The following is a 13,472-nucleotide window of genomic DNA, read 5'->3' as shown; positions in this document are numbered from 1 at the left end:
CACACCCCACCACACACCCCAGCAACCCCATACCTACCCATCCACACACATCCCCACAAATCCACATCCCACCACCCCCACATCCGTACCCCAAACCCCTCCACATTCCCCTACAGTATACAAGAGTAAGATTTCATTTTGAGCTATTATGCAATCACCTGTATATACACCACAAAAACACACAAGTTAGGACAAAAATATTTTTTTTAATAAAATTAAAATATATTATTGTTGGTGTTTGATTTTCGGTATATAATTTGGTTGTTTTTTTTGTTGCAAGATGGCAAATGTCTTTCCCTAAAGGAATATTTGTGAGGAAAAGGAGAGGGACTTCTGGTAGAAAAGGTCAGGGTTAGGGGGTGGGACTTCTAGTCCCAAGATCACAACCAGGGGACGGGGTGACTGTCAAGGGGTGGGGCTACTTGCATCCCTTGACAGATTGCAAAAAATGCGTTAAGCAGCCCTCCAGCCGAAATAATTGCCCGCCTCTGTCCTGCTATCTAACTTCAACTTCCCTTGCTGCAACTTGAGGCCACTGCTCCTGGTTCTGTCATCTGCCACCACTGAGAACAGTCCAGCTCCATCCTCTTTTGAACCCCCTTTCAGGTAGTTGAAGGCTGCTATTAAATCCTCCCTCAGTTCTCTCTTCTCCAGACTAAATAAGCCCTGTTCCCTCAGCCTCTCCTCAGAAGTCATGTGCCCCAGCCCTCTAACCACTTTCATTGTCCTTCACTGGACTCTCTCCAATTTGTCTACATCCTTTCTTTAGTGGGTGCTGAGATTTGGGTACTGAATTATGGTATTATTTTTTTATTTTTTTTTGGGGGGGTAGTTACTGTAGATCAGAGTTTGAGGTATATGGCAAACTTCCTAAGGCTGGATTGTCATTACTGCCTGTGGTGTATCTTGGTGCTGTCTAACTTCTGGACCCCTAGGGTCTCCCCTGCCACTTGGGCTGCCTAGACTTACTCTCAGTACTTGGTTCTTTTTGTGACTTGGGCAGCCTGGATTTCCCCTTTCTGCATATGCAGCACCCTTCTGCTGCCTGTCTCTACCCTGCCCCACCCCGAAGAGTGGAGGCAGACACTGGAGAAGGGAATAGGAGCCTTGTTACTTCTGGCAGCTTAGGTGACTGAGTGGTGGGGACAGAACCAGTTGGATGGGAGCTTAAGGGCTGCATGTTAACCCATGCATGCAACCCAGTTGGATAGCCCTTGCTGTGTCTAATATAAGATTGGAGCTGTATTGTTAATGGTCAGTGAGTAGTAAGGTAGCCTAAGACAATTGTTGCACTTTCCTCTGACAAGTTACACTGTGTTGTTTTACATTGCTTATAGTTTAGGGCAAGGGACTATACAGGCAACCCCCTTAGCATTCTTAATTGGTTTGTGAAAAACTGAGTGTTAAGTGAAACCGAAAGTATTTGACGATCCAAGATGGTGACCGCAAGTGTTTTTAATGACCCAACTTGGCAACTGTGAGCATTATAACGAAGCTTGCTGAGTGCTAAGTGAAATCAGGTATCAATTTAAAATGAGTGCCGTAGCGAAGCAGCGCTAAGTGAAACAATGTTAAGCAGGGTTGCCTATACATATGGTGAAGTTCAGTGTCTGGTATCTGGTCTTGACAGATGACAACCCTTTATATTTACAACATTATATCGAAGTCTATAATTTAGACTTCTGAACAGCACCATCAGTCATTGCATAAGATAGGTGATAGAAAAATGTTACCTTCACCAGTTGCCACACTCTGTGGGCAAACCTATACCTTCAGTGATGGAGTGTCATTAAGTCTCCCTTAGATGTGCAAAGATGCTGGTATTTGGATGCAGAACTGTACAGGGTGTAAACTCAGTTGGCATGAAGTTAATGTCTGAATACACTGCAATACTTAACTTCAACCACAAATGATAGAAGCCACTAACTTAATTTTATTTTCTCAACACTATTTTCTTGCATCAGTCACTCACCTTTCTTCTCCCCAAAACTGTGGTGCATGTATTAAGCAGGGAAGATGACTTTCTGCTTGGAATAGAAGCACTCTGCTTGGATTTTTGCTCTGCAGTACAGCAGCTCTGGTGTTGCTATTCAGGTAGCTGAGGGAGTCAATTGTCCTAGTCCTAGAATCATAGAAAACTGAAGTTAGAAGGGACCTCCGGAGGTTATCTAGTGTAACCCCCTGCTCAAAGCAAGATCATCCTCAACTATTCCATCCTGGCTGAGGCTTTGTCTAGCTGGGTCTTAAAAACCTCCAAAGAAGGAGATTCCACAACCTCTCTGGGTAGCCTGTTCCAATGCTTTACTACTTATTCTTCTTCACTCCATAGGTGTAAATTATAGTATCTCTTTTTTAAATGGCTTGATGTCCACTAATCAAGCCCTTCTAAAGCCAGTTTTGCTCTTTGCTAGCTGCTCCTGATTTGTCTCCTGTTTCCCAGACCTGGAAAGTTTTTAGCTTTACCATGAAGACCAGTCTTTAGCAGCTAAGGTGTCAGCTTTAGTTAAGTGGAAAAAGAAAGGTGAGTCACCTGAAGGTTAGACACTGTCCCTTCTCTATGCAGCCATAACTCTGGAAATTCCCCCCCACCCTTCATTCTGCCTTTCAGAAAAAAGGTGGTATACATCATATCTTGGGGTGTATTGTATGCTATAAAATACAGTATTTCAGCTACCTCCAGACTTGGCGGGCTATTTCTATTTCAGCTTGAATCTGATGATTCCAAGCTACAGATATTCAGGTAAAGTTTGGGGATTTAGAAATGGGCCCAAATCACAAACTCAAATGATCATTACACTGCTGCCATACAGCATACCATACAGCATTCTGCTGGCACAAATGTGATTCAGGATGACCCTTATTTTGCCAATTGGAAAAGGTAAAAACAGTAGAAAGTTAGGGTTGAAAGGGACTTCAGAAATTCATATAGTCCAACTCCCTGCTCAAAGCAGGACCATCCTCAACATTGTTGTAGCCAAGGCTTTATCTAGCATGGTCTTAAAAGCCTCCAAGGATGGAGATTCTACAACCTCTCTGGGTAATTTGTGTCAGTGCTTTACTACCTTCTTAGTGAGAAAACATGTGGTCCTGTGGGCTAATATGGCTACGGTATGCTAGTGGCATGCAAGGGAGAGATGTGACTAGCATCATGCTTAGCTGCCTTTGCCTTCTCAGCCTGGCTGATCAGGTTCCTACATACAGCTGGGGTGACCTGAGGTGGGAGTTCAGAGGGGAGCTCTGCCAAAATTTTGGCGGTATTTCTCATGATAGTTAGATAGTTGAGGTATTGCCAGTTTAGGTAGCTGCAACCTTCTAACTCTTATAACAATGCAAGCAGTACTTGGTTTACTGCATATGGTAGTAATGTACTTAATTTTCTCATTTCCATCAACTCTTGCCATGTAATTTAGATAGACTAACACTAATTTTGTTAAATAAAACAAAGACAGTGTAGTGTACCTGATGCCACAAACTTAATAGCTAAAAGTAATCTATCACAAGAATTTTTACTCCAGGGCACAAACTTTAATGGATGGGTATAAAAAAAGTAAATGCTATAGTAAAACAAAACATTTTTTCATGACACTTGGATGTAATTAGTTGCTTTCTCATGCCCATATTGGTATAGCTCCAGTAGATTTTGTGTGTGCATGTTAAGGGTAGTGGTGACCTTTGTAAAACTGTGTGTACCATATTACAAGATAGTCCTGTCCTACTTCCATAAAATCTAAAGTTAATACTTCAGAAGTAGGAGAAAAGAATGTTAATTATAGAATCATGCAGTATTTTCCTTAGAGTTCTGAGTTCTGCCAGCAAAGTGACACAAAGAATGACCTTTTCTTAGTTGGTGGCAGGCTTCTATTTTGCTGTACGTGTAGTCATTTATAGACCTGATTGATTTAAAATCTTAGTTTGGTGAATAGAATGTTAATGTTCACAACTAGCCAGCTTTGTGAACAAGTAAAACTTGAATTGGTAATAAAAAATCAATACCTGAAATGTGTTTAACGAAGAAATTGGTCATTCTGTTGTCATAGTGTTAAGAAGCAAAACCAGCTCTAGTACATTGGTACTGATTTATAATTTGTTTCATCCCATACATTTACATGGTGCATAATTGATTGATTAAGCACAGGTCCTCAGATGAAATGTTTTGTCCTATGTTTCCCCTTTCCCCTCCCTTGACACATTCTTAAAAAGACAAAAAAAAAAGTAAAGACTATTCTCCAGGACTCCAAAATATATGTACAAGGCACTTGGACTGGCATCCTGTCTTTGGGGTGTGTGCCTCCTAAAGGTCCTAAGCACTTACTGACTTGATATATGGCACTGAATCAAAATCCATCATTTAAAAGGCAAATGTTTTTGACCCAAAACAAATTCTTTTAGCTGTGTTTTGAGGGTGCCTACTGTGCCAGTACTTCTGTATATCTATTCTGTTCTTAAGAAAATATTTTTGTCTTTTAGCTTTTATATCACTATTCTTCTGAAAGGGCAGAATAGCTAGCTGATAGTGTGTTGTGATAGGAGTATATACATGAGCTCTCCTACGTTGGAGGACGGGGGGATTACTGCCTTAGTTTTGTATTTTTAAGATCACTTTGACATACCTTTGTATGGGGGATGTTTCAGCCTTCCTTTTTTTTGGGGGGGGGGGAGGGAGGGAGAGGAGGGATTTAGGTATTTCCCTTTTCCTGTTTTACTCCCTCCAAGCAGGACAGGGATACAAGTGAAAATGGACTATTTTTAAGTTAGGTTAAATTTCGCATCTACATTTCCAGTTTCTGCTTTAGGTATCATTCATGTTCAGTTCACGTCTGCTGGCACATTGCTGGTTGGCTTGCGTTAATTATGAATTCCTTTTCTTTCAACAGCTGCAGAACCTTGGCCTGAAAATGCTGCATTGTATCAGCAAATGAAGGGTGGGTATTTCTATTTTTTGCAATTAACAATGACTTTATTTTTAAAAACACATTAAATATGCAGTAGCCTAATTAACTGCAAGGAAACTATTAAGAGATTCCTTTGTGCTGTTTGTCTGGTCAGAGGTTTTAGCTGTGCTTCCATCTGCCAATATAAACCAGCTATTCATGGCCTATAAGGTCCTTGGTTTATTATTGACTCATTATATTGGCTGCTGTAGGCAGTGTAAAATGATGTGGTTGCAGGCACAGTTGGCAGATTTACTGCACCAATAGCTGAGGCAGCAGATTTTTGAAGTCTTGTGGTAAAGTGGGCTCTCAGTAAAAAGGAACTGTTAAAATGTATAGGCTAGGATGGTTCAGGCTCCCTTTAGCAGCTCTTCATATATCATCAGATCACATTATGGCCCCCATTTGGGGCTCAGCAGCCTGCTACAGTTGTCAGAAGACTGCAAAGTAATGAAGACTAATAGGTAGCAGCCCTAGTCTTCTAAGCATGGAATTTTTATTGCAGCGAACTTGTCATCTTTCTTTTGTGTGACAGACCTAGACACAGTGTGCAATATTAACTGCAAGCCGTTTTATAGGTTCCTGAATGCTTTTACTTTTTAGCTGGAGGAGTTGTGAAGATACTATTTTTCTTTGATTGGGAAAGGAATAATTGGGATAAAATTCACACATTTGTGTGTGTCTATGAAGTGGGGGGATAATGGTTTTTAATTGTACAGCACTGGTGAAAATATATGGTAGGAAATTCCAGAAGTATTCCTGGTATATTTTAAATTCATACCACAAGTTTTCTAGTCCAACAATATAATGTTAATGGGATATATGTTCCCTGATAAAATATTTGACTTTTAAAATTTGTATATTTAAAAAAAAATAAAAAAATTAACCTAGAATATTATTTAAGTATATACAACTAAACTAGCATTATTTCTTGTAATTATGTTCTTTCATTTTCTTTCTACAGAGGAGCAAATTTTGCTTTCTGATAATGCATCTTCTCTTGCTGTTCAGGTAAAACAATATTTTCTACGCTAGAGATGTTTTGTGTGTTTTTGAAGAATTAATTCTCAGTAAATTTAAGCTTTTTATTTTATTGAGGAGAGTCTGCCTATCTAAATCCCTATTTTAATGGCATCCCTGGATGCAGTGTAATTTTCCAAGTTGAAATTAGTGAAAGACTAAAAGGAATATAGAATGTTTTAAATCCTGCAATGCCTGTGCATGTGTTCATATTTTAAATCTGTTTATAATATGAACTTGTCATAGTACTGGTAACTTTTCTTTGACCTTCATTATGGTTGTTTCTAGTTAATCTCATCATCTTGGAAGCTGTTTTTGCGAAGGTGCATCTTCCAAAGGCCACTTCTTGTTTCTTACTGGTTTATTTATTCTCAAAGCTAATATCCCCAAGTCGCAAGGAATTTCTTTCATGTCATGGGCATCACATTAAAGTAATTTTTCTGACATGATCCGTCCAGTTCCACCGTACAAACGGATAAAATTCAGTTTGTATTAGAGGTAGTTCTTATAATTGAAATGCTTACAGCTGTAATTGGGTTTAATAGCATCTCTGTTCCTGTAGAATTAGGGTGAACACCATTAACATGTTAGGTTTAGTAACTGCAGAGGTTGAGGGAATGTTTCCCCATTAGAAGAAGTTGGCTTTGGATTTAGGATCCAGATGCCTTGTTCCAGGGGGAACACCCTCAGACTGACCATGACCTTTCCATTTGATAATAGGCAAATTTATTGATACGCAGTGATAACAGAAAAGAAACAATACAAGCAATCAAGCAATTCTATATAATACCAATCCTAGGGCTGTCATTAGAGTGAGGATACATCTGGCCAGGATGCAGTTTTCACTCTGAGGCTTTTTTAGGTGTCAGATGTCAGCAGTCTGGGATGCCAAGGCCCACAGCCCCCCTCCAGTGGGGTGGAGGAGATGAGCTGGTGGTGTGCCCTCTGTCTGTGATGGCTTTGTGGACCCATTCTAGGGACAGGGACCCTGAACCCAGGCCCCTTCTTGGAACCCCTCTTGTGGAGAAGGAGAATGGGGCAGGAAAGGGGGAATGGGACCCTTTGTTACTCTCAAGTTTGCTTCTGTAGTCTCCTTCCCTCCTGATGACTCCTAATGACTCTTCATCTGTAGCTATCGCTGATTGGTCTCTGTGTAGTTGTCATATGTCCATGTAGTTCATCACATGCACACATACTAATTTTTTCTTTCTGGGCCTTCTCCTAATTTGGTGTGTTCTCCCAAAACCAGGACTTGAGGGCCCCCCTGCTCTGAGGCCTTGTTAGCTGGTGTCACCTTATCTCATGTTATGGAACAGTATGGTACATGCCCCCAGTTTCTCAGTCTATGTGTATATCCATTGGCCTTGTGTTAGACAGCCTGCTTCTAAAGACTGAGAAACTCTGCATGTGCAACCCTGGTTTTTAGAAATCAGTTAACCCCTGCTGTGCATCCTGGACCATTCTAATGTCTGTCTGTCTGTCTGTCTGTCTTTGCTTCTACTTTCTGGAAAAGGGGGTTGCTTTATACCCTCACTTCTGTGTGCTTATCACAGGTGGTTCAGTCTTTTTGCACACCTAATTCATGTAGCCTTTTGGGGTGTTCTCTATCAACCTAGAAGGCAGTAGTTTGTTTGGTTGAAAGGGATGTATAAATCTAGCAAAGATGTCAATCAGATGTTCAGTATTAGTTGGACACTAACAATCCCCTCTGACTTTTTTTTTTTTTAAGGTGGCCATCTAGAAAATACCCATGTTATAGGAGTTAGTCCTCTTGGTAGCAGAGAAGGACCTTGCTGCTTTGATAGATGGACAAGTCTTGTGTTTAGTTCAGAAAAACAGATGCCAGTGTTTTATCCTTCTGTCTGGTGCAATGTCTTAAATCATTCCTTGAGGGAGAGAAATAAGTACATTTGTTGAGCATTTCATCACTTGATCTCAGTGTTTATTTTAACTCCAGAAATGCTCTTTTTTTCCCCTAGTCCTCATGAATTTTCTTCCCATTCATCAAGATCACAGGTGTGGCTTCTGTTTTTTCTAAACAAAACAAAAATTTCCTTTTCTAATGTAGCATTTTGCTTTAGTATTTCAATTCTATTGTTATCCTACACATGTCACTTAGATGATAAATTAACCATAATATATTGAAGAAAAACGAACATTTTTAATACTTTTTGGCCTGACAACAGATAGTAGCCATGACTATAAATATGACTTTGGCAGATATCTGATTGAAATTTTATGGAACAATTTTCCTCTGTACAGGGAAATGATATCAGTGTAGAAGAATCTGTATGTTACACCCTTGTGATCTCAAAGCATAGGCTTCCATCAACATGCTGGATTATTTTCTAAGGTATATTAAAGTCTGTAACAAAAATTAGCTTAATAATCAGGAAGCTTTGAACATTGATTTACTGGACACGTGTTGCATTAGGTAATGTTCTGTTTGCTAGTCAGAAAGTGCTAAAAACAAAGCGGACTCTTCATAGCTACTGTGATTTATTTTGGTTCTGTGACTTCTTTTGAGAGAGAGAGTAGCAGTGTAGATGTGGCTTGGACAGGGGTACGCAACCCTTGGCACGGGTGCCAGCATGTGGCAGCACCCCAGAGCTGACAGAAGGGGCTGGGGCTGTGCTGCCTCAACAAGGATTGGGTCCCTTATGGCTCCCCCATTGTCTGCCCTGGCACTCCAACATCTTGTAAGCTGAGGTTGTAGCTGTTTTTGGCACTCTGCCCAAAAATGTTGCTGACTCATGGGCTAGGATGAGAGAAAACTAATACTTGAGATTTATTTTCTTGGTAGATCTGTAAAACTTTCTTTTTTCTTTTTCTCTTCTCCCCCCCCCCCCCCAAGCTTTATCAGTGACATTTGACTCCTAGATATTGTAGATGGAGAGCTCATAGCTTGTCCATGGCTCAGTTGAGCTTTTACATATAGAAGATGCATTGGAGCTTTGTGTACTCCAGAGCACAGGAAGTTATGGTGCTAACTACCATTAAAACTTCAGGGAAGATGGTGTAGATCAGGGATGGGGAACATCCGGCCCATGGGCTGGATCCAGTCGGCCAGGAACTCCATTTCCCAGCTGCCCCTGCCTGCATGGCCCGCAGACAGGGGCAGCTTGCTCCAGTGCCAGGGCAGAGCTATGATTGTGGCTCTGCCCTGGCTCCTTGCAGGAGTGACAGCCTGTCTGGAGCCAGGTCAGAGCTACGGTCCCCTGCATGCAAGCCCTTGCCCAAAGCGTGCAGGCTACAGATCGCGGCTCCAGAGCAAGCTGCCCACATTCTCAGCAGCTCTGGAGCAGCCCCCTGCACTGCTCTGCTATGCGTGCTGCCGGCGCAACTGAGGTCTCCATGGTACAAGCCATGTGGCAGGGGTGGCTGGGAAATTAAGTCACTGGCGGCCTGGTAGTTCCCCATCCCTGGTTTAGATCAAAACCACAAACTTGTAATAATTTAATTCTCAACTATACCAAGTACTTCTAGAAATCTCCTTTTCATAACGGTTTCTTTTTGAGTCTGTCTTGGTTGGCTTCCAAAGAACACTTTGTGTGTGTGCGTGCACGTGTGTGCGTGTGCATGCTTGTGTATTAAAAAAGCATTAAAGCGTAATGCTTTGCTAAGCAATTAGGCAGAATAAAATTTGACTACACTCTTTAGAAATAGTACCACTATCCATTTAGCATGTCATTTTCTCTCTTGGCAATAGAGCAGATAATATAGAAAGCAAAGTAAGTTCTTATTAATATATGCAAGAGTGACTGTTTCAGACATTTTCTTATCAGTGAATGGTAATAGCTAAAGTTTCAACACAGGGAGTTGGCTATGCAATTTCTTTAATATTAAACTAGTCGTAGGTGGTTTATTCTTTGGATGTATGAGATAGATAGTAATTTTATATGTACCTTTTAACAGTTGGTTAAAAGTTCCTACCATGAAACTCCTGCTGATCCTACTGTAGACTTTTTTCTCCTGTTAACCTACCATTCCTGAAAGCAGACTGAATTGTGGCATCCTTTTTGTCTTCTGCTGTGTTTGAACTGTCCATTTGCTGAAAATGCTATGTAACTGCATACGTGAAATAAGCCACTAAATTATCTTTAATATACAGTATTTCACTACTTGTCTGTTTACCTGTAGTAGCATATTATACAGTCCTATTGGAAAAAAAGATCACTTGATGTCATGCCACGAAATCTTGATGCTAAATGTCATATTACTTTTCACTGCAAAGAACTTCAGATAAAGGGAAAATGACTATTTTCAGTAATGGTAATTTCAGTAATGCTTATACTACTGCAGGGTAGAGAATGTTATATGTAGTGAAGCCTCTGTTCTTTCTGCGACGTGTGCATCCTTAGTCCTATTAATGTTAATGAAAATTCATGCATGCATCAGAAGTGAAGTAGTTCAGTGTTCTCACCATTCTCCCCCTATTTCTAATAGAATATTCCCTCACTTAGTATACCCTGCCCTCCCATGCCCCCCCATATAAACAGTATATCAATAGCTAAACATCTCTTTCAAAAATGAATGAGTTATGTTAATAATTATTATAACACTATAATAGTTATTATTATAACACTATTCACAGCATATTAAACAGTGCCATAACAAGCTCCTGGCTATTTTCCTTTCTGCTATACTTTATGACAAAGAAGAACGTTCCATACTTTCCAGGTAAGTCCCTCTAGCAGGCTGGCAATTTTGTTGCCTTTAAAAGCAGTGGTATTTCAGTTGCATTTCATTCTGTAGAATACTGAATGTGTGCAAGAACCGTTTCTGATTCTCTTTTATTTCTATTCTGTGGACAAATAGATAGATCTTTTCTCAGGATTGTGAGCACCTAGTAATATCGGTATAAATTTTGTCCCCAGAATCCTTCACCAAGTGTGATACTTTTTCTTCAAGCTTTTACATTTCTTACCTCCTCTACTGTTTCATTGAAGTGCATATCCAGATCTTGGAAGAAGAACCTTAAGGGTGTAATAAAAGGAATTTTATGGTCTTATGTTACCTTTTTGCTACATCTTTGAGAGAGAGCAGCAAGATGGAAAGCACCAACGTGTAATCTTAATAAAATATGTGAATAAAATGAATTGAATATATCCTGTGTTTTACCCTAACCTTTTTCAGGACTAGGCTGTATCTTCCAGTGTACAGCACCTGGCACGTTCCAACTAACGTTTTTTTGGATATTGCTACAGTATAAATAAGTGAAAGATTGTGTTTTCAAGCTTCCACAACTATTTTTTTTCAAACACCCTTCATGCCCCCAAGACATTATTGTCTTTTTTGTGAATCTTGTACATAATTAATGGTCTGATGGAATCATATAAAAGAAATTGGAGAATTAAAGTAACTGACTGAAGGTTATTCTAGTTCATAGTATCTGAAATCTTAAGTATGTATGTAAGTAAAACTGACATCTCTATAATTCAGTGAGATCAATTGTGTTCTAATCAGTGAACACATTTTAGAAATAGAGGACAGGTTTTGGACTTTCCTTTTTAGTCTTTGTTTTCATCAAAGACACAAGTAGCATTAACTGATCTATGTTTTCATGGATCCATGTGCCTCAAATGCCAGAATGAAGGTTCTACATGAAGGTTCTGGGGCTTTTTCCAGCTTGTAGGAAGGTATTGCCAAGAAGCAGCTTTGGAGTCTGCTGGTGGTATGGATATGGTGTGTGACATGCCAGCGTGTGGTTTTTAAACCAAGCTTGGTTGTTTGGGTACTGTGCTAGACAGTGCTGTGGGACAGATCTGGTCTATGGGCTGGGGTTGAGTACCCCCAGACAACAGACCAGATCTGTCCTGTGGCACTGTGTGATCCAGCTTGTGTGGCTCCATGAGGGTCTGAAAATTTGACCAAGGGGAGTGGTGGAAATCGGTGCTTCCACCACCAGATTTTCCAAGCCCTTGTGGGCCCCACATACGATCCTACCTGCATGCAAGGGGACGAGGGGGCAGGCCCCAATTTGGCACATGGGGGAGCTGGGGCAGAAGGGTCCAGTCCAGTGTGTGGGAGCCTCTGGCTGGGGCTAGGGTGGAAGGGCCCCATTCAGCATGCAAGGACCTGGGGCTAGGTTGGGCCACAGGCATCATATGGCATGCAGGACCAGTGCCTGATCCAGCACACACTGGATTGGGCCCTGGCCCTGTGTACCAGATCAGCCCTACAAAGTGGATCTGGCTTGCAGAACCACCCTGTACCAGGCATTCTGTCTGTGGAGCAAAAAGATTGCGTACCACTCTGCTAAGACAAGAGGGAGAGGGGTAATCTTGTTAATGGGAGGAAGTCCTTATGACCGGTTTCAGTAGTCAGTAATGTATTCTAGAAGTGTAAGCAACGTTGTCTTTATATAACTGTGAGCATCTGCATTGCTTTAAAAACTGTGCATTAAATAGGAAACCTAAATATAGGGCCATTTCTAATATGTTAAATTTATAAAAGATTCTTATGAATGTAGTATAAGCAAAATATGTTGTGGACACATACCCCAGTGGTTTAATGCTTTAAAATCTTCCAGGTTGCAGTGTGTGTTACATAGGTTCCTATCTTGTAGGGTTCAGAATCTTTGAGTAGCTAACTGCATACTATTTACAGAAGCTACCTTTTGGGGCTTTATAGTACTAGAAGAAGATGTTTTTACAATCAGCTAGTAGGGGGGTGGTCAGGAAGGCCAAGGCAGAGATGGAACTGGGACTAGCTACCCAGATCAAGGACAAGAAGTCCTTTTTTAAATACATAAAGGGTAAAAAGAAGGTACCGGGTAACCTGGGGCCTTTGCAGGGCAGGCTAGGAAATCTGGTCGTCGCACCAGACAGCAAAGCTAATCTATTTAACAATTTCTTTGCCTCCGTTTTTCTGAGCAGGGACCGGGTCACTCCCCACACTGGGACCCCCATAGGCCGCAGGGGAGGCGCACCCAGGCCTAGGGTCAGTGAGGATCTAGTCGGGGAACTACTGGAGGGACTGAATGTATTTAAATCAGCTGGTCCTGATGATCTCCACCCCAGAGTACTGAGGGAATTAGCAGAGGTCGTTGCAGGACCCCTGGCACGGCTTTACGAGCACTCATGGCGCTCTGGCATTTTGCTGGAGGACTGCAAAAGGGCCAATGTGGTTCCCATTTTTGAAAAAGGGAAGAAAGAGGACCCAGGAAACTATAGGCCAATTAATCTTACCTCGATCCTGGGTAAGCTTTTTGAGAGAATTATCCTGGTGCATGTCCGCAAGGGGCCAGCAGGGGAGATTATGCTTAGGGGCAACCAACACAGGTTCAATAGAGGCAGATCCTGTCAGACCAACCTGGTGGCCTTCTATGACCAGGTCACAAAATCCTTAGACGCAGGTGTCGCAGTGGATGTAGTCTTTCTGGACTTTAGGAAGGCCTTCGACACTGTCTCTCACCCCATTCTCATTAAAAAACTAGGAGACTGTGTCATTGATACCTACACAGTCAGATGGGTCACTAGTTGGCTGGAGGGCCGCACCCATAGAGTGGTGGTGGATGGA

The 13,472-nt window shown here is 41.4% G+C and overlaps 1 protein-coding gene across 4 annotated transcripts in view; it reads left to right on the top strand.

The window, feature by feature from the left end:
• Positions 1-13,472, top strand: part of MTX2 (metaxin 2) — a 56,722-nt gene that overhangs the window by 12,555 nt on the left and 30,695 nt on the right. For all 4 annotated transcript variants that reach the window (XM_014599585.3, XM_014599584.3, XM_019480536.2 and 1 more), the window contains exons 2-3: positions 4,875-4,922; positions 5,896-5,942. In XM_014599585.3, coding sequence (XP_014455071.1) covers positions 4,875-4,922; positions 5,896-5,942 — 95 coding nt within the window. The remainder of the gene's footprint in view (positions 1-4,874; positions 4,923-5,895; positions 5,943-13,472) is intronic.

Source organism: Alligator mississippiensis, chromosome 4, assembly GCF_030867095.1.
Source record: "Alligator mississippiensis isolate rAllMis1 chromosome 4, rAllMis1, whole genome shotgun sequence".
NCBI lineage: Eukaryota > Metazoa > Chordata > Crocodylia > Alligatoridae > Alligator > Alligator mississippiensis.
Note: the sequence above shows the minus strand (reverse complement) of the source record. Positions and strands in the feature narration are given on the sequence as shown.